The sequence below is a fragment of the Oryzias melastigma genome, linkage group LG11, assembly GCF_002922805.2.
Source record: "Oryzias melastigma strain HK-1 linkage group LG11, ASM292280v2, whole genome shotgun sequence".
NCBI lineage: Eukaryota > Metazoa > Chordata > Actinopteri > Beloniformes > Adrianichthyidae > Oryzias > Oryzias melastigma.
This window is the reverse complement of record NC_050522.1, coordinates 23,941,849-23,968,393: the sequence shown is the minus strand read 5'-3', so window position 1 is coordinate 23,968,393 and position 26,545 is coordinate 23,941,849. Positions and strand designations below refer to the sequence as shown.

The 26,545-nt window shown below is 35.2% G+C and overlaps 4 protein-coding genes and 1 long non-coding RNA gene across 8 annotated transcripts in view; 1 reads left to right on the top strand and 4 right to left on the bottom strand.

Annotated features, from left to right (window-relative positions):
* LOC112162703 (glycosylated lysosomal membrane protein) overlaps window positions 1-2,890 on the bottom strand; it is a 6,915-nt gene extending 4,025 nt beyond the window's left edge. The window contains exons 1-6 of one of the 2 annotated variants that reach the window (XM_024298589.2): window positions 2,707-2,889; window positions 1,655-1,819; window positions 1,239-1,337; window positions 1,004-1,168; window positions 717-935; window positions 381-649 (exon numbers count right to left, since the gene is read on the bottom strand). In XM_024298589.2, the coding sequence (XP_024154357.1) occupies window positions 381-649; window positions 717-935; window positions 1,004-1,168; window positions 1,239-1,337; window positions 1,655-1,819; window positions 2,707-2,817 (1,028 nt within the window). In that variant the 5' untranslated portion in view covers window positions 2,818-2,889. Of the gene's footprint in view, window positions 1-380; window positions 650-716; window positions 936-1,003; window positions 1,169-1,238; window positions 1,338-1,654; window positions 1,820-2,706 lie in introns of both variants that reach the window. The other variant, XM_024298590.2, reaches the window with a different exon arrangement.
* A 1,844-nt stretch (window positions 2,891-4,734) lies between these two features.
* cct3 (chaperonin containing TCP1, subunit 3 (gamma)) lies at window positions 4,735-13,345 on the bottom strand. Its single transcript, XM_024298259.2, has 14 exons — window positions 13,201-13,345; window positions 11,185-11,246; window positions 10,760-10,810; window positions 10,600-10,662; window positions 10,432-10,528; window positions 10,229-10,346; window positions 8,635-8,821; window positions 8,410-8,559; window positions 8,206-8,338; window positions 6,909-6,990; window positions 6,655-6,835; window positions 6,329-6,574; window positions 5,003-5,134; window positions 4,735-4,925 (listed from the first exon to the last, which is right to left on the bottom strand). The coding sequence occupies exons 1-14, from the start codon at window positions 13,226-13,228 to the stop codon at window positions 4,833-4,835; spliced, it is 1,623 nt and encodes a 540-aa protein (XP_024154027.1). The 5' UTR covers window positions 13,229-13,345; the 3' UTR covers window positions 4,735-4,832.
* A 179-nt stretch (window positions 13,346-13,524) lies between these two features.
* pdia8 (protein disulfide isomerase family A, member 8) lies at window positions 13,525-21,562 on the bottom strand. The gene is made up of 13 exons (XM_024298258.2): window positions 21,190-21,562; window positions 20,909-20,987; window positions 20,706-20,823; window positions 20,522-20,629; window positions 20,305-20,434; window positions 18,410-18,523; window positions 18,208-18,333; window positions 17,839-18,021; window positions 16,453-16,561; window positions 16,247-16,375; window positions 15,541-15,620; window positions 15,413-15,470; window positions 13,525-14,478 (listed from the first exon to the last, which is right to left on the bottom strand). The coding sequence occupies exons 1-13, from the start codon at window positions 21,348-21,350 to the stop codon at window positions 14,389-14,391; spliced, it is 1,485 nt and encodes a 494-aa protein (XP_024154026.1). The 5' UTR covers window positions 21,351-21,562; the 3' UTR covers window positions 13,525-14,388.
* Window positions 21,246-26,545, top strand: part of LOC112162487 — a 7,708-nt gene continuing 2,408 nt past the window's right edge. The window contains exon 1 of the long non-coding RNA XR_002922069.2: window positions 21,246-21,378. This is a non-coding gene — a long non-coding RNA (uncharacterized LOC112162487). The remainder of the gene's footprint in view (window positions 21,379-26,545) is intronic.
* Window positions 22,830-26,545, bottom strand: part of si:dkey-27c15.3 (GON-4-like protein) — an 18,576-nt gene continuing 14,860 nt past the window's right edge. For 2 of the 3 annotated variants that reach the window (XM_024298257.2, XM_024298255.2), the window contains exons 23-27: window positions 25,909-25,974; window positions 25,667-25,810; window positions 25,068-25,285; window positions 23,313-23,415; window positions 22,830-23,200 (exon numbers count right to left, since the gene is read on the bottom strand). In XM_024298257.2, the coding sequence (XP_024154025.1) occupies window positions 23,108-23,200; window positions 23,313-23,415; window positions 25,068-25,285; window positions 25,667-25,810; window positions 25,909-25,974 (624 nt within the window). In that variant the 3' untranslated portion in view covers window positions 22,830-23,107. Of the gene's footprint in view, window positions 23,201-23,312; window positions 23,416-25,067; window positions 25,286-25,666; window positions 25,811-25,908; window positions 26,098-26,346; window positions 26,434-26,545 lie in introns of all 3 variants that reach the window. The other variant, XM_024298256.2, reaches the window with a different exon arrangement.

Genomic DNA, 26,545 nt, shown 5'->3' with positions numbered 1-26,545 from the left:
TAACTAGCATGTAGCTGAAAGATTAAATAAACTTCATATTAGCTTAAGAACTGAAAAGATGCTAAGTTAGTCAATATAGCTAGCATGTAGCTGAAATATTAGCTAAACTCCATATTAGCCTAAAAACTGAAAAAATCCTAAATTAGCGAAAATAGCTAGCATGTAGCTGAAATAATAGCTAAATTCCAAAATGGCCTAAAAACCAAAATACTCCAAAAAGCTAGCAGAATGGCATTATAACTTTTAATTTTATTACTGGCTCCATATAATATAAAGTAACGACTAATCGACTATTAAATTAGTCGTCGACTATTTTCATAGTCGATTAGTCGACTAATCGTGGCAGCTCTGATTTAGACGTTGAGGAGAGGGAAACCCACCAGCTGAGGAACTTGGTGCTGTTATAGAACGGTTCTCCCGCCAGGCCGAAGCTCACGTTCAATCCCGTGACGTTGTGTGCGGAGAAGAAAGCCCGAATGAGGGCGGATGAAGCCGCCGTGGCGTTCGCGTCCTGACTCTGAGGGTCAGAGTAGCGGCACGGCGTGGCGTCCTCCAGGGCTGGGCTGGACTGGCGGTACGCCACCGGCTTCCACTGGACGTAACCCAACACGTCTGAGCCGCCCGCTGCTGGAGACACCCACTCTGACACCTGGCAGGTGAGAAGATCCACGAGTTCGGTTCTGATTCTGACAGTTCTGAGGTTTGACGTTTCCTACCTTAAAAATAGATGGCGTGAACTCGTCGTCGATGAACTGGCGGACGTCCACTCGGCTCAGGGGGAAGTCTCCGCCCACCGCCTGCAGCTCTAGCAGGAACCGGGAGTTTGGCGCCTGTGTTGTTATGCCATCCAGCCAAACCTCCAGCTGGGAGGAGTTGGGCGAGTGTAGGAGGCGGGGCCAAGACTCAGCACGCCCATCAGAGTCAAAGACAGACAACTGAGGGGAACAATTCACCAAAACATTCATATGTGCTTCACTCACTTAAAGTGTCGAGCGTCTCAAACCTTCAGGCAGAGCGATCCGTTCACGAACTCAGGTGTCTTCCCGCAGACCAGAGCTGCGGCGCCGAACAGCTGGAGGCGGGTCCATTTGAAGTTCTGCAGCTCGTATGGAGGGAAGAAGCCGGAATCTGGCTTGGCGGTGTCATTCACGTCGTCGTACTCCAACAGCTGAGAAGCACAACGGAGTTAAGAAGCAAACCCATCGTTTCTATGGAGATCTCTGAAGGTTCTGACTGACCCGACTGAAAACCACAGCAATGCTGTACTGGATGCTGCTCTGTGGCTCCACACGGAGGCCGCCGCTGACATTACGGCTCAAAAACTGAGGCCAGTTCACCTAATACACAAAAATTTAACAAACTTTGATATAATATTATAAACTTCCCCATACAACTTTTTAATTATAGATTAATTAAAGAAAACAATTTTATTATATTTATAAAACAAAACATTTATATACAGCATGATTTGATAATTATCAAAAATAGTAAACAAATACGGAAAAACAGAATTTATTGTACAGTAATACATTAAAAAATAAGAACAAAATTACATTTTTAAAGCCTTAATAGTAAAATACATATATATATACATATTATTGTGAATCACTACTAAAACAAATGAATAATTCATATTTAAAAAGCATTTCCCGACCTGAACAGACGACGTGCTGGAGTTTGTGTGAACAATCAGGAGCGTTGGCGCCCCCTGGCTGCAGAATAGGAAATGCAGGGTGTCGTCATTTCCCACGGCTCGCACATGCAGCAAGTCACCACCAGGTGGCAGCGTTGTTGCGTTTGGGTTCACAGACACGATTAACTATTAAAGGAGAAAATTATGTCTACAGATTAGTAGAACTGTAGCATCTCAATATAGACTTCTGTCGTATAAATTTGCAACATTTTATCAGGCGGAAAGAAAAATAAACACGTATATAAAAAAGAAAAAACTTCATAAGATTTGATCTCATACTGATTTATATTTTCACGTGACTGTCATGTTTACAAAGCCTGAAGGAAACAAAAACTCAACGAAAAGCAAGTAGCTTTTAAATGAAATATATTCCTTATTGCATTTATAAACTAAAAATTAATTAAATTATAATACACTCTTCGAACCATATTATTTGTAGTTTAAATGTAATTCCTGGATTATTTAAGCAAACATTGTTAAAAAATAATTATTATAATAATAATAATAATAGAAAAACGTTTTTAAAGCCTGACATTTAATTTACAAGAATAACAAACAACTTATTTGTCATTTTAAGTGTAAACACGTTTTTAAAATCAATTTCATACGAACTACGGCAAAAAACGAGGAAAGAAATAAAGGATAGGGTTACAGTTTTTAAAAATTGCGTTAATTAATAACTTACATGTACAGTATCAAAAACATTTAACTTATACAGTGTAAAAGATAAAAAAAATTACATGTGAAATTAATTTATCAGGACTGAAATGATATTTTTAAAAGGACATATTATAATAAAAGGAGTGCAAACAATAAATGGAAATACTAAAAACTACAAATGAAATGATTTAATTAGAACAATAAAAGAAAAAATAATTTGATTTTTGGGCGTAAACTATTTCAATATTGGCATAAAGGCGGTCAACACTTTCACTTCCTGTTCATTCTTCGTGTTTTTTTAGGTCCGTTACGGTGTAAATTAAAGCACTTCCGGCTTCACTTTTCTGTCTTACCTTTCTTTGATATTCTTTTGTCCCGCCGACGAAACTTTGGCAAAAACTAAATAATAAAACAAGCAAAACAACAAAAACTCTGTTGCTTCTCATTGTCACTGCAGGCGCCATTGCTGTTGTGACCGTTCTGCATCGAGTCACATGACCCTTCGCTTCATGTCAGCTGATCACCGGGAAGCCCCGCCCCCTCTTAAAGAAATAGTCAACAATTGACAATTCAATTATGGTAAGAATTTTAGGATTTTCCAATAATCAAAAATATTAAATCACGTTTTAGCTTAAACACAATTAAACAAACGAATGTAGTCCTAAATGTACTCAAATTTACTTTTGCTTTTTTATTAAAAAAGAGGTTTCTATCAAATTAACTTGAATATTTGGCTTCTTTTAATTTGCCACAAAAGTTACACTATTCTGTTTAAAACGTTTTTTTTTTTTCATTTCAGAATTTTCTGTGGTTGCGTAAGATAATTTACAAATTAATTCAAAAGTACATTTACTTGCTATATCCTTTTATCTGTTTTCACCTTGTTACGGTCAATCATTTTAAAATTTAACGCAAAAATCAGATTTTCAAGTTGATGACAACACATTAAACTGCATACTAACCATCTTATTGATGTCAACACTAGTGTCAAGAAAACTATAAAAACACTGACCGATCATCATCTGAACACTTTTAATTCACAGCAAAGTGAAAAATTAAATACGAAACACTTTCACTTGACAAATCGAGTTAGCTTTGAACATTTTAAACTGAGCATTCACACAATAATGATAAAACATTCAGCTTGTTCAGAACGTTTTTGTTATTTGTAAACTTTATAGTTTTTGAAATATTGAGTAAAATATGCCCCAAAGGAAATTAATTAGAAAGTCTTACAATGTAAAAATATAATTAGATTAGCAACAAACCTTTAAATATATTCATGGCATGTTTTAATCCTTTATAACTATTTGAAAAAATATGAGTTTACTTAATACTTAAGCAACATGCTAACGTTTTTGGCTAATTTGTTATCTATAGTGTTTTAGGGTAGTTTAAAGTTTAGCTTCAATTTTTGATAAAAAACTATTGCTTTTTAATAGATTACTGAGAAATTTTCGGCTATTTTGGAGTTTGGCTAGTATTTAAGGAGTGTGTTAGCTTTTTCGGCTAATCTACTGAGCTGTTTATGCTAATTTGGATTTCAGCTAACGTTTGAACAACATGCTAACGTTTTTGTCAAATTTTGTTATCTACTGGGTTTTTAAAAGGCTAATTTAGAGTTTAGCTTCTATTCAAGCAATTGGCTAATGTTTTTTTTAATTTACTATGGAATTTTGGCTATTTTGGAGTTTAGCTAGTATTTAAGGAGTGTGTTAGCTTTTTCGGCTAATCTACTGAGCTGTTTATGCTAATTTGGATTTCAGCTAACGTTTGAAGAACATGCTAACATTTTTGTCAAATTTTGTCATCTACTGGGGTTTTTTAAGGCTAATTTAGAGTTTAGTTTCTATTCTAACAATTGGCTAATGTTTTTGACTAATTCAGTTTACTGAGGAATTTTGGCTATTTTGGAGTTTAGCTAGTATTAAAGTGTGTTAGCTTTTTTGGCTAATTTGGCATCTACTAAGGTTTTTGGGGATAATTTGGAGTTTAGCTCATATTTAAGCAACACACAATATATTTTTTGCAAAATGGCATGTATTAGGAATTCTTCTTAAGCAATTTTACAACAAAGTTTTTTCAGAAATTTAGCTTTTCAGTCTTTTAGCAAATTTAACATTTTGCAAAAATGGTGTGCATTTTCAGCAAATCCCTGCAGCAATTAGTCACTTCCGTCGCCAGTTTCAGCAAAAAGCTTCAGCATCTTAAGCGACTACTTTCAGCAAAAAGCATTCACACTAGCATTATCGCAGGTAATGCAACTTTTCAAGTTAATCTAAGATATAATCCAATGAGACAAGTGTTGTTTGAACTATTCTTGAACTATTCAGTTTGAGAAGAGTAACTTAGAACTTCAACCACAAAAACGAAGCCAGAAACAAGGTCTTAACTTTGTTTTTATTAAGTTTCAGTGAGTCGCCTGGTCCCCACACATACATACAAATGAACACACACAAACGGCTGAAATGTTGGAGATCTACTCGGCTCCTTGGCCTCCGAACTGCTCGTCTTTGTCCTTCTTCTTGTGACCAGAGACGATGTCGTCGATGCGTAGCAACAAGATGGCCGTCTGCAATAATGGTAAGAAAGTCTTGTTGGTGGAGATCAATTATATTGATCGCTGTAGATCGAACTCATAGTTCTCACCTCAACTGCCGTCTTGTAGGTCTGAGCTTTGACGGCCAGCGGCTCCCAGATTCCCATAGTTGACATGTCGGTCAGACTGCCGGTCTCCCCGTCGATGCCCCAGTTCACATTTCCTTCTTGTGTGTGTTTTGCCTGAACAAAAAAGATAAATTCTGTTTATTTTAAATAAAAAATAGATATATGGCATTACCTGTAATAATGCTAGTGTGAATGCTGTAAGTGGAATGTATCTGCTGATGATCAAGCTGATAGCTGAAAATGCTGAAGCCTGAATCTTGCTAAAATACTAGCTAGATATCAAAATAGCAAAAAAAATAAAAAAATAAAAAAAAGAAACATTTTGCCAAAAAAAGTATAAATTAGCCAAAAGAGCTAGCATATTGCTAAAATATTACCTAAACTCAAAATTAGCATAAAAACAGAGAAACATTTCTAATTTCGCCCAAACAACTAGCATAAAGCTAAAATATTAGCATAACTCCAAATTAAACTAAAAAAAGTTTAATTTTGCCAAAACAGCTAGTATGTTTAAATATTAGCTTAATTCCATGTTAGCCTAAAAAAACTGGAGAAAAGCCCAACATTAGCCAAAACTGCTAGCATATTGCTAATATAAGCAAAAATCCAAATTAGCCTAAAAACAAAAAAAGTTATACTTTTGCCAAAACAGCTAACATATTGCTAAAATATTAGATAAACTTCAAATTTGTTTAAAAAAAAATAATTTTGCCAAGACAGCTTGCATAATGCTAAAATATTACCTAAACTCCAAATTAGCCTAAAATCAGAGAAAAATTTATAATTTCGCTAAAACCACTAGCATAAAGCTAAAATATTAGCATAACTCCAAATTAGTCTAAAAAAAGTTTAATTTTGCCAAAACAGCTAGAATATTGTTTAAATATTAGCTTAATTCCAAGTTAGCCTAAAAACTGGAGAAAAGATAAACATTAACAAAAAGCTAGCATATTGCTAATATATGCTAAAATCCAAATTAGCCTAAAAACAAAAAAATATCTAATTTTGCCAAAACATATAGCATATTGCTAAAATCTTAGTTAAACTCTAAATTAGTCTAAAAAACTAGAAAAGTCTAACTTTTCCAAAATGGTTAGCGTATTGGTAAAATATTTGCTAAACTCCAAATTAGCGTAAAAACTGAAAAAAAAGGTTTAATTTTGCCAAAACAGCTAGCATGCTGCAAAAATATTAGCTAAACTCCAAATTAGCCTAAAAAAACAAAAAATGTCAGTAGTCAAAGCATTCACACAATTACTTACAAACAAGTACTGTAGCTATAAGGAATATTTGAAATATTTTCTGTACCCGCAGTGATGTCAGAACTCTGATAGTGGACGCTCCACAGTTCTGGATCAGGGTTCGAGGGATGACCTCCAGAGCCTGGGCGACCGCCCGGTACGGCCACTGCTCGACTCCCGTCAGAGCACGTGAGCGTTCCGTCAGACGCTTGGACACGGCCATCTCCACCGCACCGCCGCCCGGCAGCAGGAAGGGGTCGAGCAGCACGTTGCGGCACACCTGCATGGCGTCCTGCAGGTTCCTCTCTACCTCCTGTGGACCAAACGGGAGCGAGTCAACACCGACCGGATGAATCTGGTTGGTCAGAACTTTAGGGCGAGCGGCGTCCTCACCGCCAGGATTTCCTTGCTGGCTCCTCTCAGCAGGATGGTGCAGGCTTTGGGATCTTTACACTCGGTGATGAAGGTGAAATACTCGTCTCCGATCTTCTTCACCTCAAACAGTCCGGCTCCCAGACCAACATCTTCCTCACGGAGCTCATCCGTCCGACTCACGATGCGAGCTCCACAGGCTCTAAAAACAAAAACAGGTGAGTTCAGACATGATGATGATGTGACTTCAGGATAGAAGTCTGAAACTGGAGTACCTGGCAATGCGGTTGTTGTCGGTCTTCCTCACACGGCGAATTGCGGTGATATTTGCTTTAACCAGGTAGTGCTGGGCCAGATCTGAAACAGAATAATAAAAAAAAGTTCCCCTTTTTTAGTAAATAAACTGACTTTTAAAATTTAAATATTTAGCTCATTTTCCATGAAGTATAAATGCATTTATAGTCCCACTCCAACTGTATTGTGCATTATCAGAAATGAACACATTTTGTGGAAGCAACTTTAATCTTAAATTATTTCATAAATGTCTAAATAATAAAAAAAGATGTGAAAAAGACAAAAAATATCACGATGGAGAACATATATTTAGGAGTGTTTATTTATTCAAATTGTTGTGAATCAAGAAATGATTTTTAAAAAGTGACATTTGAATAAAAAGCTAATTTGTGACGCAGAAAATAGGCTAGATAGGTGCTAGTGCTGCACAAACGATTATTTTAATAGTCGACTAATCGCTGATTGTTTTTTCTGATTACTCGAGTTATTAGGTCATGCGCAAAGTGGATGTAAAGCACACATCTTAACTATCATTAGCTTTAAACTAACTAAAAACTAGATATATTCACATCCTGTAGGCTGAATTTGGCAGCAGTTAGTGCTGATAGCTGAAAACACTAAACCTGATAGTTGAAAACAATGAAGCTGATAGCCAGCTAAAATATTAGTTACATGCCAAATTAGCCCCACCCCCCCCCAAAAAAAGCCTAGCCAAAATAGCTAGCATGCAGATGAAATATTATCTAAATTCCAAAGTAGCCTAAAAAACAGAAACAATTCTAAAACAGCTAGCAAGTAGCTAAAATATTAGCTAAGTTTCAAAACAGCATAAAAAATAAGTAATAAAAAAGCTGAAATAGCCTTAAAAATAAAAAAGCTTAAATTAGCCAAAACAGCTAGCATGTAGCTGAAATATCAGCTAACTTCCAAAATAGCCTAAAAACCCAAATAGATCCCAAAATACTCCACAAAGCTAGCAGAATGTCAGTATAACTTTCAACTTTACTTCAATCTGACTCCATATAATATAAAGTAACGACTAATCGACTTTTAAATTAATCGTCGACTATTTTAATAGTTTATTAGTGGACTAATCGGGGCAACACAAGCTTCCTGCTCTGAGATCTCAGGAACAGGTGATGGGGAAAGGGGCGGGGTTACTTCACAACCATATCCTAAAGACCACTGGAAACACTTTTGAAAAAGGATGAAAAGATGATCGGAGTGGAACGGTACCGCCCCAGCGTGCACTGGGACTGAGGTGGACAGGAAACGCACCTGAAATCCCCTTCTCGGTGAAGACCAGGTCTGGCTTGAGGCGGATGACGTCTTCACAGATCTGCTGGATGTAATCTTCCTCCATCTGCAGGATTCTGGCGAAGTCCTCCTCCTTGCTGATCTCGATGTCGGTCTGGAGGCGAACAGGCAGGTCAGACGCTGCACCACAGGGCGTTCGAGAACGAGAGCTGTCGAGCGCTGTACCTGACTCTCTCCTTTCTTGTACTCCAGAGAACAGTCCAGCAGCACGATTCTGGGGTTCTTGATCATCCTTTTCATTCTGGGGTGAGTCACGTCCTTGTTGATCATCACACCTTTCAGGACGCAGGAGTCCTCGATGATCCCGCCCGGAACCTGACCAGGATCACAGGATTAACTCCTTTGAATTGGGCTGTCGGGGAGTGACGACAACACAGGTGAGAGCCGTACCTTTTCTACTTTGGCGTACTTCTTGATGTCGATTTCTTTGCGTCCGTTGTCCTCCATCTCCACGGTGCGGACGGCGTCCAGGGCGATGGTGCAGGCCAGGTCCGACCAGCGGCTCAGAGCTTTGGTGTTGATGGCCGAGTTGATGATCTTCAGCATCATGGAGCGATCGGACGTGTCCACGGGGGTGCTGCAGAGAGTCCAACGCATCAACACTGTCTTTGTATGGAGCTACTTTGTAGCCGATATTATTTGAAACCCAGATAAAACTAATTGAAAGAAAAAAATTGGTGTTTGGCCTAAAAAATGAGCAAAACTTTTTGCTATTTTAAAATAAATGTAAATATTTTCAGCTTTAAATGTTCAGTTTTTTAGGTTTCAGAACAAAAAATGTAAATTTCACATTTTTTTTTTCAGTTTCAAATATTTTTTGTTCTTAAATCTCAAAATATCAGTTTTGATTTTAACTGAAAATAGTAATTAAAAGATTGCTGGGAACGATTTTTAAAATAGTTTAAAAGATGATCAGAGTATGAAGTTAAATTGAGGCCAATATGATTTGAAAACCAAATAAAAATTGGTGTTTGGCAAAAAAAAAAGGTAAAATGTCTAAAACTTTTTGATATTCTAAAATAAACTTAATTATTTTCATCTTCAAATGTTCTGTTTTTTAAGGTTTCAAAACTCATTATTTCAATTTCAACTCTTTTTTTTTCTTTTTTAATCTGAAAATTTCAGTTTAAAACTTTCCCCTTCATCAATGTTGATTGGTCCGTCGTCTTAGCCACGCCCCAATGTGGAAAAAAGTTTAGAAACTGAAATTTTCATATTTGAAAACAAACAAAAGAAGAGTGTAAAGTAAAAAAAAGATTTGAAATTTTGTGTCCTAAAAAAACAAACATTTGAAGCTGAAAATAACTAAGTTTATTTTAGAATAGCAAAAAGTTTTTTACATTTTACAATATATTTTTGACCAAACACCAATTTTTTTCCAATTTGTTTTATTTGGGTTTCAAATAATATTGGCCCCAACATAGCTCCATATATTAAAGTATAAACCTGAGATTTGATATTTATTAAAAACAAAAATTTAACTATATACATTTATACTTTCTTGACCTCATTTGCACCAAATAATAATAATATTGTTCTGTCTTGACAAAATTAACCGCACAGAAACTATCTTATGATCAACAATATTATTTAATTCTTGTACTTCAAGAAGCTTTAGGAAAAAAATAAAATTATTCTGACAAACAAAAGTTTTGAGCTGATTTATTATTGTTAACATTATTTTTTCTTACCTCAAAATGTTTGGATTTGTTTTTATGAAGGAAAACGAAATAAAAAATGCATATTTTTTTGTTATTTCACTCATTTTAAGCATCTAGAACACATAAAAAAAAATTAATTTCTTGAGGGATTTTTGGAGTTAATCATATTTGGCCAAAAGGAACAAAATATTTTACTTATCTAACTTATTTTAAGAGATTATGTGACGAATAAATTAAAAAAAAGAGTCCAGGTGGTCTATTCTTAAAGATGTTACTATTATAGGAGTTAAAGAATTTTTAAAAAGCAACAGTTATGAGCGTACCTGACTTCCTTCAGAGCTTCAAGCATGTCCTCCAGAGCCTGTCTGTAGGCACTGATGATCACCGTTGGATGCATCTGCTGTTCAAGAAACTGCTCGGCTACAGACAGCATCTCTCCAGCTAATACAAAAACACAGGAATAAAACGCGATAAATGATCTGGTTGCGTTACATTCTGATGTATAAATTAAAAAACTTCTCCGTACCCAGAATGATGACAGAAGTGGTCCCATCTCCGACCTCTTCATCCTGAGTGCGGCTGATCTCGATCATGGATTTGGCTGCAGGATGCTGAACCTGAATCTGTTTCCACACACAGATGTTTATTAAAGTTTCACTTTTAACAGAAAAACATCAGCTTTAGTCAATCTAACCTCTCTAAGAATGGCGTTTCCATCATTGGTCATCACAATTCCTCCTGTAGGATCAAGTAACATCTACGCAGAGAAGCAAAAACTGCTCGTTATTGCCTTAGAATACACAGACCAACACTCTGTATGTGTTTTGTTGTTCATGACGATGAACAGAACGGACCTTCATCATGGCTCGAGGGCCGAGGCAGGTTCTGATGACATCTGCAATCATCTGAAATGAAGAGGAACGTTAGCACCTGAGCTAACATGAGCTAAAATTAGACAGAAAACATCAAAGATGGAAAAAACAGATCAGCCGAATCTGAAGTTGAAGCGCCTTTTTTTGGGGGAAAAAAATTGCTTTTACTATAAAATATAAGACTATGGTCTCACTGGGGCTTTAGTTTTGTATATTTGCTATTTTTTCTATAAAACAAAACATCACTGAAAAGCAATCAACAAAAAAATAAAATAAAAACACATTTAAATTTTGCTCAACTTCCGATTTTGACAACTTGAGACAATCAAACTTGCGCCTCACTCTAACTTGCTTTATTACTGACCAATCAAAAAGTGCATTTCCAGCATGTTTCAAAATGAACCAACCTTTGCAGCGCTGATGTTCCCGGTCTGAACTTTGCGCCCCGACTCTCTCTTCACATTCTGGTCTTTAAAAAAAAAATAAAAAATTAAAACAAAACAGTTTGATGTGTAAATGTATGACATTACACCAATAAATAACATTAGGGGGAATGGAGGGAATTGGAGTTAAAACTTGACAAAATAACCTATTTTGATTTAATTTAGAATAATAAATTTATATGTGGTTCCAGTTTTTCTCACCATTAGAATTAGGAAAAAAATGTGCCTCATTACAATTGACTATGATACTTAAAAAATAAAAAATAATACTGCATTTTGCTAATAATACCAAAACTGGAGGAACAGTACAAGAGATAAAAACACATTTTAATAAAACTATCAAATTGAAAAGTTAAACAAACTAATAAATTAAGAGAGTAGCTGTTTTTTAAAAAATGACCAAAACTTGATTTATTCAAGTCATAAATAAAATTGATAGCAAAATAAAGAAATAATTTTGAAATGTAGAATTTTTATCAAAAGAAATGTTGGTAAAAATGTAGTTTTAAAATAACAGTAATAAATTTGGAAGAGGGAGACATATTTTAGACCAGAATAGATTCATATACATTTACATACAATTACAATAAATTTAGTAAAATAAAATAAGGAATACATTTCTTATTTCAAAATAAAATATATATTTTTTTCTGATAATCAATTTATTTGTTAAATGGCAAGAGAAGTTGCAATATTATTTGATAATAATCAACAAGCACCATTATTGTTACATGATGTGCAATAATTGTGTAATATTATGTTTTAATGATAATAGAATAATAGGAAATGTATCTTTGTTATTGGTTAGAAAATCTGAGGTGGAAACAATTTAAGTAAGTAAATAACCAAATTATAATTCTCAAAAAAATGGGAGATATAGAAGAAAAAAAATGTTTTGGCTCCATTTCTAGTTGTAAGAAATGGACTTGAGGGCTTTTAAAGATGCACTTTAAAAATAAAAAAATATTAGTTTTAAACATTTTTACATTTAAGAACAGTTATTATACATGTTCGTTTTGTAATTAAAGACCCACTCTCATAAAAATTACACTTCATATAAATGAAGTCATTTTTAAAAATTATGCTCAAATTTGCATTTCTTCATATTTTTAAAGCAAAATTATAGAAAATCTGCAGGAGAAACAACTTTAAATGGTAAATGACCAGATTATGACAACAGCATTAAAACAAAATTGAGTAAATTATAAAACAGGCGGGATTATAATAAATATGTTATATATATGTAATGGAATATATAATCAGTGAATACTGTATGCATTATTAAAGTACATATCTATTTATAATTTTGACTGGTGCAATTTTAATGTTAAAAAGATGGCATCGTTTTAATTTATTTCTGCTCCATTCGTGTTAATTAAATTTGAGATGCCCAAGTATTTTTAATTTTACTGTTTTCCTTCTGTATTAAAATAGCCTGAAATCGCGTAAAACAAAATAAAACATCTGACGATTCAACAGAAACACAAATAGTACTAAATATTAACAATAGATTCTATCATGACTTCTTAAAAACGTTTTCTTAAATAAATCACAATTATTTAATTGTCACTTCACTTCATAGCGTTTAACTTGAAATTCAAACTGATGCTGCAGAAAATGTTAGCTTGCTAGCCTTTTAGCCGCACGTTCATGCTGAGTAACTGGAGTGATTTAGCTAAGCTAGCCTAGCATCTCCACGCGCACTAGGCTAGCAAACTACCAAATAAAGCTGATGGGAGTATCTGGGTGGAGCAGCGAGTTCACCGACGAGAGGAAAGCAGCCGGAGATGCTAATAGCGATCGCTCCCTTCGCGGTTTACAGCGTAGCAAGCACATGTTTAGCTTCTGCCGGCTTTGTCTGATAGCCAACCCCTTCTAACTTCATTAAGACAACCAAACCGGAGCTACAGAGCTCGGCAACCACTAAATAATACTTTTTAAAAGTCTATGCGCACGTAAAAAAATAAATATGACACTTACTGAGCACTAAAACTTGCTGGCCCATCATTTTGACAGCGGGAGCCGAACCTCAGCAGCCTGGAAGGTTCTGGGAGGCACGGGGGAGAGGGCGGGCTGAACAAAAGAGGAAGAAGAGCCGCTTGAGCTCGACCAATCAAATACGAGGATTTACTTGATTGGCATGTCTTTCAACGAATAAAATGAATAACATAAAAGCCTGGTTGGAACACGAACCTTTTAAGGAGAAAACCAATATGACGCTCGATATTTCACGTTTTCTTTCAATTTATCAAAGTTAGATAAAAAATAAATAAATACAATCATTGACCAATGCGACACAGAATATGATTTACTCCCAGGAACCATTTTATTTTAAATATTAAAAAGGCAAATTTGCAAACATCAGTTCTTCTTATGGCTACCTTTTTATTAAAGAAACATTTTAGCAAGTTTAGAGATAAAATCACATACAAAGTAGCACTTTTGAGGTAGGACTAATTAACTAAATGCATAATAAGCCGGAAATAATAATAATTAAAAATCTGCATCCAAGAGTAAAAATGCAAATACATTTGTACTTCCATAAAACAAAACAAAAATAAAAAAATAAATAAATAAAAATAACATGTCCACCCCCAGGAAAAATACTTTTTTCAGTTCACTAATGATTTAATGCAAACATTTGTTCCAACTTTAGTCTTTTTATGTTTCAAAAGTTTCCTTATTACAATAGCATGCCAACTAAAAATGTGCATAACACAGTAGTTCAAGTGATTTAATATGCAAATGTAAAATATTGCTAAATCAAACGATTCCAAAAAAGCTTTAAGTAAAGTTTTAATAAATATTTATTGGGTTTATTTTGATTTTTTGCCTCTGCTTAAGTTCAAATAAATAAATAAATACATTTTATAAATAAAAATGTTCAAGTTTAAATTCCACATATTAAGCTATAAATAAATCATGATCACAGTCTTTTGCAAAAAAAATTCAAATAAACAAAACAGACTACTTAAAATGCATAAATGACATGAATACAAAAAAGTGGTAGAAGATCAGCTGGACGTAGACTGCCGATGGCAAATGAGACGGGCTGAACGAGGTTCTCGGACTTGATGTACCCTGGCCCGGGTTCGGACGTTTTAGCAGGTCCCGTCCAAACCGAACAATCGACTCCATCCTTTGCAAGTCAAAAACTGACCGGTTGAATCAGAGTTCATCTCTGGAGCCGCCCAAGTTTAGATTGTAACTCGATTCCCGCTTCAGGAAAATTAGGAATTCTTTGAGCTCTCGGGGACCCTGGAAATACAACAGATGTCATTGGACTGTCAGACATCATGTGACTAAGACAAGGGTGTCAAACTCAAACCACACAGAGGGACAAAATCCAAAACACACCAAACAGGATAAACATTTATTGAACAATCTAAAAATACATTTTTGAAACTTTAAAACCAGAACTTTTTAACATAATTATGAACTAGATATATAGCATTACCTGTGATAATGCTAGTGTGAATGCTGGAAGCTAAATTTGACCGCTGAAGATCCTAGTGCTGATAGTTGAAGATGCTGAAATTGATAGCTGAAAACGATGAAGTTGATAGCCAAAAAGCCTGAAGTTGATAGCTAAAAAGGCAGAGGCTGATAGCTGATAGCCAGCTAAAATATTAGCGAAATGCCAAATTAGCCTAAAAAAAAATGGAGAAAAAAAAAACTTAGGTTAGCCAAACCAGCTAGAATGTAGCTGAAAAAATAGCTAAACTTCAAAACTGCCTAAAAAAAGCCTAAATTAGCCAAAACCGCTAGTATGCATCTGAAATATAAGCCAATCTCTAAAATAGCCTAAAACCCCCCCCCAAAAAAACAGCCTAAGTTAGCCAAAATAGCTAGCATTTAGCTAAAATATTAGCTAAACTCCAAAATAACCTAAACAATCTTATTAAATTCCAAAATAGTCCAAAAAGCTAGCAGAGAGCCAAATTTTTAAACTTTAAAACCGTAACTTTTTATCATAATTATGAATAATAAAAAGGCCTTTAATAACTTTTAATATTTTACTCTCCATTGAAATATATTTTATCAAAATTATACAAGTTAGAAATAATATAACATCAGGCCATTAATAACAATAAAATAAAATGATCTGGAGGGCCGGATAGAATTATCGAATTATCGGCCTTGACTTTGACACATGTGGACTAAGAGATTAAATGGAAAAAAAAGGAGTTACCTGGTATCGAATAGGATTATCCTTTTTACCCACTGGAGCAAAATAGATTGTGGGATACCTGAGAAGAAAAAGAAGAGCCATAAAGAAGATTGTTGTCTGAAAACTACAGTAAAATTGTCTTTCCTCACCCTTGGACGTCATAACCCAGTGGGATGTCATTGTCCACGGCGTTCATCTTGGCGATCACAGTGCGAGGATAAGAATACAACTGGAAATACAAACAAGGGAAGGTAAAATCTTTTATGTATTCACAAAAACATGTATTTGATCTTGTGGTGAAAACTGTAAAATTAAAAATAAAAAAATGCTTTAGCTCCATTTCTAGTTGTAACAAATTGAAGGATTTTAAAGATGTACTTTTTAAACATTTTTACATTTAGGAACATTTATATGTTTTTGTTTTGTCATTAAACACCCATTCTGATGAAAATTATGATTCATATAAATGAAATCATTTTAAAAATTATGCTCAAATTTGCATTTCTTAATATTTTTAATGCAAATTGCTGTGAATCAGGAACAGAAGGAAAATAATTAATTTGAAAAAGAGCGTTTTTGGGACGCAGAAAATGCACCGGCAGGACACAAGCTCCAAGCTCTCAGCAACAGGGAGGGGAAGAGGGGCGGGGTTACCCCACACATAAAGTTCTGCCCACAACTCAGAGGTAAATTTCTTATGAACTCGAAAACAAAATACGCTTTTTTGTTGTTTTGGTTAAAAATCTTGCAAATCACATTGTGAAAATAGATCAAAAGCTGACTGGAGAAAATAAATAGAAATATATATATATTTTTTTAATCAATTACAAATAATTTCAGCAAATTATTTCTTACCGTTTCAGCTAATTCTCTGTAGATGGGCTCCAGTTTTTTGCAGTGTGGACAGGACGGAGAGTAAAACTGAATCAGGACGTCTTTCTCTGGATCGTTCACGATTTCATTGAAGGACTCGGCAACAACCACCTGCAGGGGAGAAGGAACACAGTCTTCATTTAAAACGACGTGTTACATAAAGGAAAATAAACTGACGTTTGTTCTACCTTAACAGCAGCAGAGTTCTTCTCAGGAATGGGTTCGGATTTTATGTACTGTTTGAGACGACCGGCGAAATAATCGTCCAGAAACCTCTCCAGCGACCGACCGTCCCTCCTGAAACAGTGAAGACGGAAAACACTCGCTGAGAATGACAAAAATATTCTTTTGATTTTAGAACCAGAAACTAAAATAAATAAATAAATAAATAAAAAGACCCAAATTGTTGACTTGTAATCCGATTCTGAAGTTTTATTTTGAAAAACGACTGAATTCTCTATCATTCTTTCTTGACACATGCTAACGTGTAGTAAATCCATCCGCTACTTTCTTAAAGCGGCTGCTAAATTGAAACCGTCAAGCTAACAAAGTTAGCAAAAAACAGGGAAATTTTTTATCAGAAAAGAAGAAACAGAAGAAGAGCCTTGGACTTCAAAATAAAAGACATCTGCATTAAACAAGACAAAATGTCTTTACCCTAAATATGGATTTATTATTATGTTTGTTCTCATAGATCAGAAGTTTGCAACTTTTAACACTTAAGGAGCCATTTTAGTTGATTTTTCACCGACCACAACCCAGTGGGAGCCACACATCCTTTAAAAAAATAAGACGTATTTATATTCTTATTTTATAAGAAATATAGATAAAATGTTTTTGTTTTATTTTTGCATAAATAGAACAAACTTTAAGAGAAAATTGATTTTTTCCCCCCTAATATAAAACAGTTTATAACTTTTAACAGAGGTTCACAGGACTTCCTTTAAAAATAAAAGACTTCCTGTGTCACATAGGATCGTCTTAATGCAGTAAATCTAGTGGTAGGAAATGTAATGTCACAAGTGGGGAAAAAAATAAACGTTTGTGGTCCTTTTTAGCCAGAAATGTATAAATCTAACTTTTTAAAATTAAAACAGAGTTGATTAAGTGTATTTTTTTAACCATGAGGCTCACTTAAAACACTGGAATTTGTCAAAATGTTTAGTTCTTGATTATCGAGCCACTATGGCTACTGTGGTTTGGAGGCTCGCAGAGTGAAAAGTTATTTTACTTTTTTTATATCTACTTTACATTTATTTCCCTACGAGGAGTTTCAATTGTAGGTGGTCCTAAAAGTGTTTTTTTTATTTCAAGAAAATTGCACAAACAAAAGGTTCATTTTTCCAGATGTGGAAATCGCCCAAGCTCAGGCTTTCCCACAAAATGGCCACCAAGCTGTAGGCCATGTGGCCATCCCATAATAATTTCAAAACTTCCTGACGATATCCCCGACAAACGCATATTGGTTTGGTTTTAAAAATTTAATGGAAACTGGAAGCTAAAAAAAAGAAAAAAAACTGATTCCGCCATTAAACCGGTTGGAGCCCATTTCTGTAAACCATAAAGTTTCTTACGTGAACTCCTCCCTCATGACATATTTCTGCCCCAGCTTGGTCCTGATGGTGACAAACGGCAGATCTCCGGCATCCGACGTGCCCAGGTCATAGTCCTCCTCCAGCTCCACCAGAAAGTCCTTTTTATTGGCTACGGAGAACATCAGGCTCCGCCCAGAATATTTGGATCCAACTTTCATCACTCTGGCAAAATGGAAAATGGTTTAAAGTTGACACTGTCAACAAGCATTTTCAAGAAATGTCATTGATTTTTAATAAAAATGGGCAAAAATATGAATATATCTACGGAGATGTTTGAAATGTAAAGGAAGTCTAAAATATATAAAAGGAGGTTGAAGATAAAACGTTGCATCTCTGTATGAGTCTCACCTGTTCCTCCAGTAGTTGGAGCCCCGCACGTTGTGGTGATAGTCCAGGTCATAGTACGCCGTGAGCAGGTCACGCACCCTCAGACGGTCTCTGTTCTCCAGCGTCATGTGAGGACACAGACCGTAGCTACACACACACAAACAGGAAGTGAGGTTGCAGTTTCCTCTAGAGTCGTGCGATCAATCAAACGAGGAAACCATACAGGTGATCTCTGATGAAGCGCCTTAAGGAGCTGATGGTTAGATAATCTTTGAAGACGACGACGCTGTCTTCAAATGCGTTAGCCAGCCGTGGAGGTCTGAACAGCAAAACGGTCCTAGAGAGACGAAAAATGAAAACTAGAAAAGTTGCATAACCTGCGATCATGCTAGTGTGAATGCTTTTGGCTGAAAGTAGTAGCTGAAGATGCTGAAGCTTTTTGTTGAAAATGGAGACCCAATTTACTTTAAGTGCTGATGGGATTTGCTGAAAACGCAAAAGCTACTTGCAAAATGTTAAATTTGCTAAAAGACTGGAAATTTTCTTAAAGAGCTATGAAACAATGCTGAAGTTTGATTTTGATTTCTGAAAAATTTGTAACAAAATTGCTTAAAAATCCCTAAAACATGACAATTTTGCAAAAATACATATGAGCTAAACTCCAAATTAGCCCAAAAAAGCTAGATCATTCCTAAATACTAGCTAAACTCCAATATATAAACTTAATTAATCAAAAATGTTAGCCTGTTGCTGAAATAGAAGCTAAACTCTAAATTAGCCTATATAAACCTTAGTAGATAACAAATTAGCCAAAAACATTCTGATTGTATTTTTGGTATTCATAAACTATATAATTTTTGAAATATTGATCAAAATATTCTCCATAGCAACATGCTAACGCTTTGGACTAAATTTGTTTACTGAGGAATTTAAGGCAGTTTTGGAGTGTTAGAAATTAAGCAACATGCTAGCTTTTTTGCTTATTTGGCATCTACTGGGTTTTTTTTAAGCTAATTTGAAGTTTAGCTAAAATTTTAGCATCAAGCTAACATTTTTGACTAATTTAGCTTATGTTTAGCTAGATTTAAAGCAACAAGCTAGCTTTTTGTGGCAAATTTGGCATCTACTGTGGTTTTTTGGACTAATTTAGATTTTAGCTTCAATTTTAGCAACATGCTAACGCTTTGGACTAAATTTGTTAACTGAGGAATTTAAAGCAGTTTTGGAGTGTTAGAAATTAAGCAACATGCTAGCTTTTTTTTTGTTTGCTTAGTTGACATCTACTGAGGTTTTTTTAATCTAATTTGAAGTTTAGCTAATATTTTAGCAACATGCTAACGTTTTTGACTTATTTGTTATCTTCTAAGGTTTTTATAGGCAAATTTAGGGTTTAGCTTCTATTTTAGCAACAAGCTAACATTTTTGACTAATTTAGCTTATGTTTAGCTAGATTTAAAGCAACAAGCTAGCTTTTTGTGGCAAATTTGGCATCTATTGAGGTTTTTGGCGCTAATTTGAAGTTTAGCTCATATTTAAACAACACTTTAAATATTTTTTAAAATTCAATATTAGGGATTTTTAAGCAATTTTACCATAGTTCTTTCAGAAATTTAGGTCAACTTCAGCGCTTTCGTTGTTTTTTAAGTTTCCAGTCTTTTAGCAAATTTAACAATTCGGCAAATCCTTTCAGTAATTAAAATAAAATGGTGTCACAATTTTCAGCAAAAAGCTTCAGCATCCTCAGCGACTACTTTCAGCAAAATGCATTCCCAAGAGCATTATCATGGGTAATTAAACTTTTCTAATCTACTTAAAATTTTGCAATTTGAAGACTTTCTCATTTACTAGAGTTTATGAATACCAAAAATTCAATCAGTAAATGTCCTGAACAAGCTGAACATTTTTACTAAGATTTCTGAAATCGTTGAAAGTGTGATTGACTTTTTTCTTGTCAAAAAACATGCAGAAAGGAGCAGGAGAATCACTATAGTGTGAATGCTTACTAAGCAATCACACAAATAACTGAACAGTTAATGAAGTTATGCAGGATCTTTAATTGTACAGGAGAAAAACATCAAATATTTAAACTAAATCTTGTGTATTGATTTATTTACTCACTCTGAGTTCACATTGTGATCCTCAGCTACCTGCAGATCAGTAATGTGAGCGAACCTGAACTGATCTCTTAACAGACCTGCTGCCTTCAGGAATTCTGGTAAACGAGCGCTATCAGAGCTGGGAAAAACACCTGAGGAGAAACGCAAACATTAAGGTCAAAACATCTTTATTTTAAAGGGAAGAAATGAAGGCGAACAGACAAACATGGGAGCGTTACCAACAATGCTGGCATCGTAGTTGTTGACAAAGCCTTGAAGATCTTCTTTACTCTTCAGGTGAACCGAGTCTGGACCCGTCTGCCTCCGCATGACCTCATAGATCCCATCTACAAGCACATTCGCTTTACTCACAATCTGTCAAGGCTTTATTTAAGGTTTTTATTTCCCTTTTGAGTGTTTTACCTGCAGTGCGAGGTCCATCATATGAGGCAGAGTCTTTACCATACCGAAAGATCTTTAAGGTGGGATAACCGGTGACTCCAAAACGACCACACGTCTCTGAGTTTGCAGTGCAGTCCACCTGGAAGACAAAGAAATTCTTATTTTTCTATACGTTCAAACTTAAAATAACCACAAATTTAATGGTATAGGTAATAAATGGTTACCTTTGCTAATTTAACAAGTCCCTTTAGTTTATTTGCTGCTTTTTCAAATTCTGGGGCAAGTTTCTTACAGTGACCACACCTTGAAGAAGTCAGAAAAATATATTTGAAACGTCATTCAAAAAGTATGAAAAGACAAAAAAATATATATTTAAAAAAATCACATTTATTATAAATAATAGTTGTTATTAAGTGATAATAAGGACATAGCAGGTTAGAACACAATAAAATAAAGCAGAACACGTTTTAAACAAAAATATACTACACTAGAGCCTCTCTGTTACCATGGAGCGTAAAATTTGACAAGCATGGTTTCGTGCTCCGTCGCCAGGTAGTCGAAGTCTGCGTCTCCGAGCTCGACCACATCCCTGCGGCCAGACACAGCTGAAGGCGGGCGGGAAAGCAGCGCCAGCGTGACGGCGGAAAAGACAACCGCAGCCGTCATCGTGCAGAAAAGAGGGGAACACTAACAGGTAAATATAACAGGAAAAGTCTGAATATAGAGCCTGTCATTTGGACGGGGAAAAAACCCTACTGATAAATAGGATCTAATATCTGCACATTTCCGGAGTGTGATTTCAAAATTAAAAACAAAATGTTTTAAATTTTAAAATTTGAGCAAAAATACATATTTATTTTACTATTTTAAATTCAATAATTTAAATCTGGACTCTAAAAAATGAATAAAGCTAAAAACTTTCATCATTTTTATTGAAAAAATTTACTTTGTGCTTTTATTTTGAAGAGCACACCACTGTGCGTCCGGTAATCTTAGCAAAAACTTCACTACTGGTCCCCAGCTGTCTGACGAAAGGCGGGGCATCATGGGAAGAAACCGGAATGAGCGCTTCCTATTGGTCCACAAAAAAAACCATGTGATGTAATCGTCTCATTGGTCAAATAGCTTGCCTATCAGGAATTTTCGACCAGTTAACAATAAGACATCAATAGTTTAGCAAATGTAAAAAAAGAAAACCACAAAATAATAAAATAAAAACACAAATAACTAGTTGTAAAAATTGTTTATTTATTGAAATCAACATTTGTTTGTTTATATTCAACATGAATAAGCAAACATTTAATCAAAACCTTCATAGAACGTTGGAGAATCCTTCATAACAGCTGCTAAGACACATAGAAGACATTTACACAATGCTGCATCAAGTGTTTCTGACGTTTAAATGTTATTCAGTTTAAGAGTTTTCAAGTTTTAAAAGAAATATTGAGCTTTTTATAAGTATATAAAACAAAGTGGGTTTATATTGCATTGCTATTATCATTAGCATGTGACAGTAGCCTCTGTTGGTAAACTAAAGCTTAAGAGGGTTAACAAAAAAAACAAAAAATTAGAAAAATTTGGCAACTTATAGTTAGTTTAGTATTAATTGCTCAGCAGGAATAAACAAGTAAATCAAAAATAAGGTAGAGGTTTTTGAGACTTATTCTAGCCTTTTTCATGCATTTAACAATTTGTCACAGTGAAATCCCAGATCTTTGAGGTCAGAGGAGGTAAATCATAAATAAATGCCCACTGATTATAAAAATGTTTCATCTGTTATTGTCACAGAGGATGAAACTCTCTCTATTAGACGGTAAGGTTAAAGGTTTTTTAAGACTTATAGAAGAGCAATCCAAAAATGATGGTTTTACTTCATCTGAAATTTGTGTCAAACATATACTCCAAAACATAAAACAAATATGGATTTTTTAAGCAGCCTCACACCATTCCAAAGTTTAATATTAAAGCACATTTAGTGAGGACATTTCCCTGGAAACATTTGTTTAGTTTACTTTTTTAATTTGAAATAGCTTAAGATAAAGATCAAATCTTTTACTGTAATTTAAATTTGTCTAAAAGTACTGAATTATAAGACTAAATTAGAAAAATATAGCTGATTCTGATTTTGGATTCTGAATAAAAATGTAAATAAACATTAATTTTATTAATTCATGAAGTTGCTCCACTGAACCAAAATCAGGATTTAACATTTCCAGGTGCTGAACTACAATCACTCATGATTGTAAACGCTCAATCTTGCACTGATGCAGTGATTCTGAAGGCTGTAAGACAGCTGTCGATCACACTCTGCTGGAGATGAATCCACCATTAGTGCTTTTAATGACCCTGTAGCTCAAATGCTGCAGCAGACCCATTCAAACGAGGCGTTCACTTGGCGGTCGTCTGCGGGGGCTTGTCCGGGATCAGTCAGGAGCTGCTTTGGGTTTGTTGACTGGCTGGCCCTTTGAGGACGCAGTGTAAAATAGCTTCATTAAGTCCTGGAAACGAAGTTGTACCTGAAAAAAAAGACATGATAACATGTTAGCTTATAAGCTAATATAGTTTCGAAAATAAGAGAAAAAAGTTTGTTTCTCAGATTAAACTCTTTTGAAAAACGCGCTCTCTTACCTGATGGACGGTTTTGTTCCCCAGCTGAGCAGAAATGTGTCTGAACGTTTTTCTATTGGCTCCTTTCTGCTGGCAGGCGGTTAGAATGGTGCGGTCCGCCTCACTGGAACAAAAACATAGCTTATTTTTCCACATATATTTACTGTTTTTACTGAGGTTTTAAAATGTTTAACCCTTTAAACACTCTCAGGCATCCTGCTGTGTATCTGTGAGATCAGCGTAATAAAACTGTCTAAAATAAACTTATCTGAATAATCTGTGATTGACATTTTATTCAAATAAAGAGATAATATGGTATTTATTTGTAGGTTTTGGACAAAAGCAATCGTTTATTTTAATAAACAAGGCGGAAGATGAACGTCGATCAGACAGCTGCAACGCAGAACAGAGGACTTGCTGTGGTGGGCGGAGCCTAACAGAGCTGTCTGCTATTAGAAATCCAACAACGAAGAAATCAATCATTATTTTATTTTGGGATAGGAACCAACGTGCATTTTCTACAACAACGAGCACCAACGTTGTCTAAAAAAATTGCAGAAACTTCGTGGTTCACCGTTAAGTCCCGCCCACCAACGTTGTTGGAGTCGAGGAGTTCTAAGTAGACAGATACGCCTCCGCCTGCGAGCAGATTCCTGCCGAACAGAACACCTGAAATCCAGCTGGATCAAAATTCTCAAAAAAAAAAAAAAACTCTTAGAATTTTCCATAAACACAATGAGGGAAAAAAAATAGAATGCCAGGAAAAATGTCGGATTGACAGCAGTGCTGCCAGAAGAAAAAAAAACTTTTTTTTTTTTTTTTATAATTCTTATTTTTTGGGCTGCCTGATAGCTGAAGCCACACGAGCAGACTGTAGCACAGCCACTGTGTGTATAATAGCATAACAAGTCACATGATGGGTTTGGGATGTTCCTCTATCAACAGAAAATATTGATATTGTGGCCCAAAGGAATCTGTGAATTTCACCTAGAATTGTTCTTGTATTTTCATTCAAAAACATGTTGATTAGTGTGCTGACAACATTTTTTCTTGTTGTTTTTATGAAATAACACCTAAAACTTTTATTCTATGACGTACAAACGGTTCGTTAAACATTTTTGGGGTTTCTACAACAAAATGAATCACTTTTTTCCAGGCGGAATTTTCTGTTTTTGCAGGATTTTATGGCTGGTGTGTGGATAAAACATGGAAAAATGACTAAATAAAGGTAGTGTCGCATAGGTGAGGGCATGTTCATTAAAATGATATCAAATAAGAAAGCATGTAGTATTTTAAACTGAAAATAAGAGGTAAATTCAAAAGTAAAAAAAAACGAGTTTTAGGCCCTTAAAAGATTAAAAATGAACGTTCTAAATGTAATATTTTTGCTTGTGATTTCATTTTCTGATTATTTCCAGTTAATAAGTGGTTGGCAAATACTGTAAAAAGAAAAATTAATTTTAATTAATTGTGATTATTTTTTTCCAGGTTTGCAATTAATGAGTTAATTGTTTTTAATCGATTCTCTGCCCTAAAAAACAGTTCATACGTTTACTGTTTTTACTGAGGTTTTAAAATGTTTTAAATCCTCCATATATCACAATACATTAACTTATAATAAATCTTTAATTGGACTGTTTTTTGTTGACAAATTTTCTATTTATTTTAGTAGAAATCTATAAGGAATATAACATTTTCTGTGCTTTTAGAGACGTTAACCACTTAACGTTAAAACCCACAAACTTTACAAGTTCCTTAAGAACATTTGGTCCTTACCGGGTCCAAACGACGACCTTCTCTCCAGTAGAAGTCAATTTGCTGTTTTTGGCACAAACTGCTCGCTGCTCCTCGCGGTCACCTTCTGTCCCGTCGCCGCCGGAGTTGTTCTGAGAGTCCACGGCGCCGGTTGTGGAGCCGGAGGACGTGTGGAGCTGCTGGAAGAACTCCCGGACCTCAACCTGCAGGTCTGCATGGTGCCTGAGCAGAGACGCGACCTGAGAGGAGGACGAGGAGAAGTTAACCCTTTAACGCCGGCGCCCAAATGTTTGTTCTTTGATCTACTGTAACTTTTCAACCCTTAACACGATCATTCCAGTAGATTTCAAAATCAAAATCTTCAAAATCTACTGGAATAATCGTGTTAAGGGTTGAAAAGTTAAAGTATGTTTAAGATTACGTCCTAAAAAACAACACTTTTTATAAAAATGTTGGCTGAAAGTGGCATAATCACAATTAAAAGACAACTAAAAATAGTTTTAAAAGAGCTCAAAAGATGAATCCTTAAGAAAAAATGTCAAGAAACGACATTTTCTGCCAATTTCCATAAAGTTTTGACTTAAATCTAATTTAATCTCATTTTATCACTCTTCATCCACCTTGTCCATGTCTTCTGATGAGGGGGCGGAGCATCCCTGCAGCACAGAAACCACTTCCTGGTAGAGCGATGAGCTCTCTCCGAGGGTGCGGCCCAGACGCCGTAGAAACTGCCTGCTTCGTTTAAACAGCTGCTGTTCCAACAACTAACAAACAAATAAAATAAAAAATAAAAACTGTAATTTAAAGTCTACATGAAATAAAAATCCCAGCTACAGTCACGGCTGGAGGGAATGGAAGCTACCAGTCCACATTTGCGGGCCTGCTTGTGGTTCAGGAAGCCTGCGAAGTCTTTGAGCAGCTGAGGCCAAGGCTGCAGGACGTGGCTCAACCGGCCGTATAAAACGTCTGGAGCCCCCGCCGCTGAAAATTCATCCAACACCTGCAACAGCTGCTCGGCGAGGCTCGGACACCCCTGCACCGCCTCACAGACCTGCCCAGAAGAAGAAAACATGTTACTTATGAGCAGGACTGCCACGATTAGTCGACTAATTGACAACGAATCAATATTTAAAATAGTCGAGAACTAATTTAATAGTCAACCAGTCGTTACTTTATTTTAAATGGAGTCAGAGTGTAGTAAAGTTGAAAATTAGAATGGCATTCTGCTCACTTTTTTAGGGTATTTTGGCATTTATTATGGTTTTTAGTTCAAAATAAGAGAGGAAAGGATTTCTCTTACTCTGTGGAGGTAATCCTGGGCAAACACCACATCCTCAGACTCCCTCAGATCGTCGTCATCCTCCGTTTCTTCTGAGGAGACCTTCTCCTGTGAGGACACAGTTGTTTCATTTCCAAAATAAAAGCATTTCAGGTTTTTCATTGAAATAAATTAGAAATAAATTAGCCTTTTAGACAAATAAACTAATCAATAAAAGATA

Coding starts and splice junctions, on each gene's coding strand:
- cct3 (XM_024298259.2), bottom strand. CDS start 13,228: ATGATGGGCCAGCAAGTTTTAGTGCTCA. Junction 10,529..10,599: donor GAAACGCCATTCTTAGAGAG/GTTAGATTGACT, acceptor GTGTGGAAACAG/ATTCAGGTTCAGCATCCTGC. Junction 6,836..6,908: donor GACAACAACCGCATTGCCAG/GTACTCCAGTTT, acceptor TTTTGTTTTTAG/AGCCTGTGGAGCTCGCATCG.
- pdia8 (XM_024298258.2), bottom strand. CDS start 21,350: ATGACGGCTGCGGTTGTCTTTTCCGCCGTCACGCTGGCGCTGCTTTCC. Junction 16,562..17,838: donor GTCATGAGGGAGGAGTTCAC/GTAAGAAACTTT, acceptor TCACTGTTTCAG/GAGGGACGGTCGGTCGCTGG. Junction 15,471..15,540: donor CTGGGTTATGACGTCCAAGG/GTGAGGAAAGAC, acceptor TTTTCTTCTCAG/GTATCCCACAATCTATTTTG.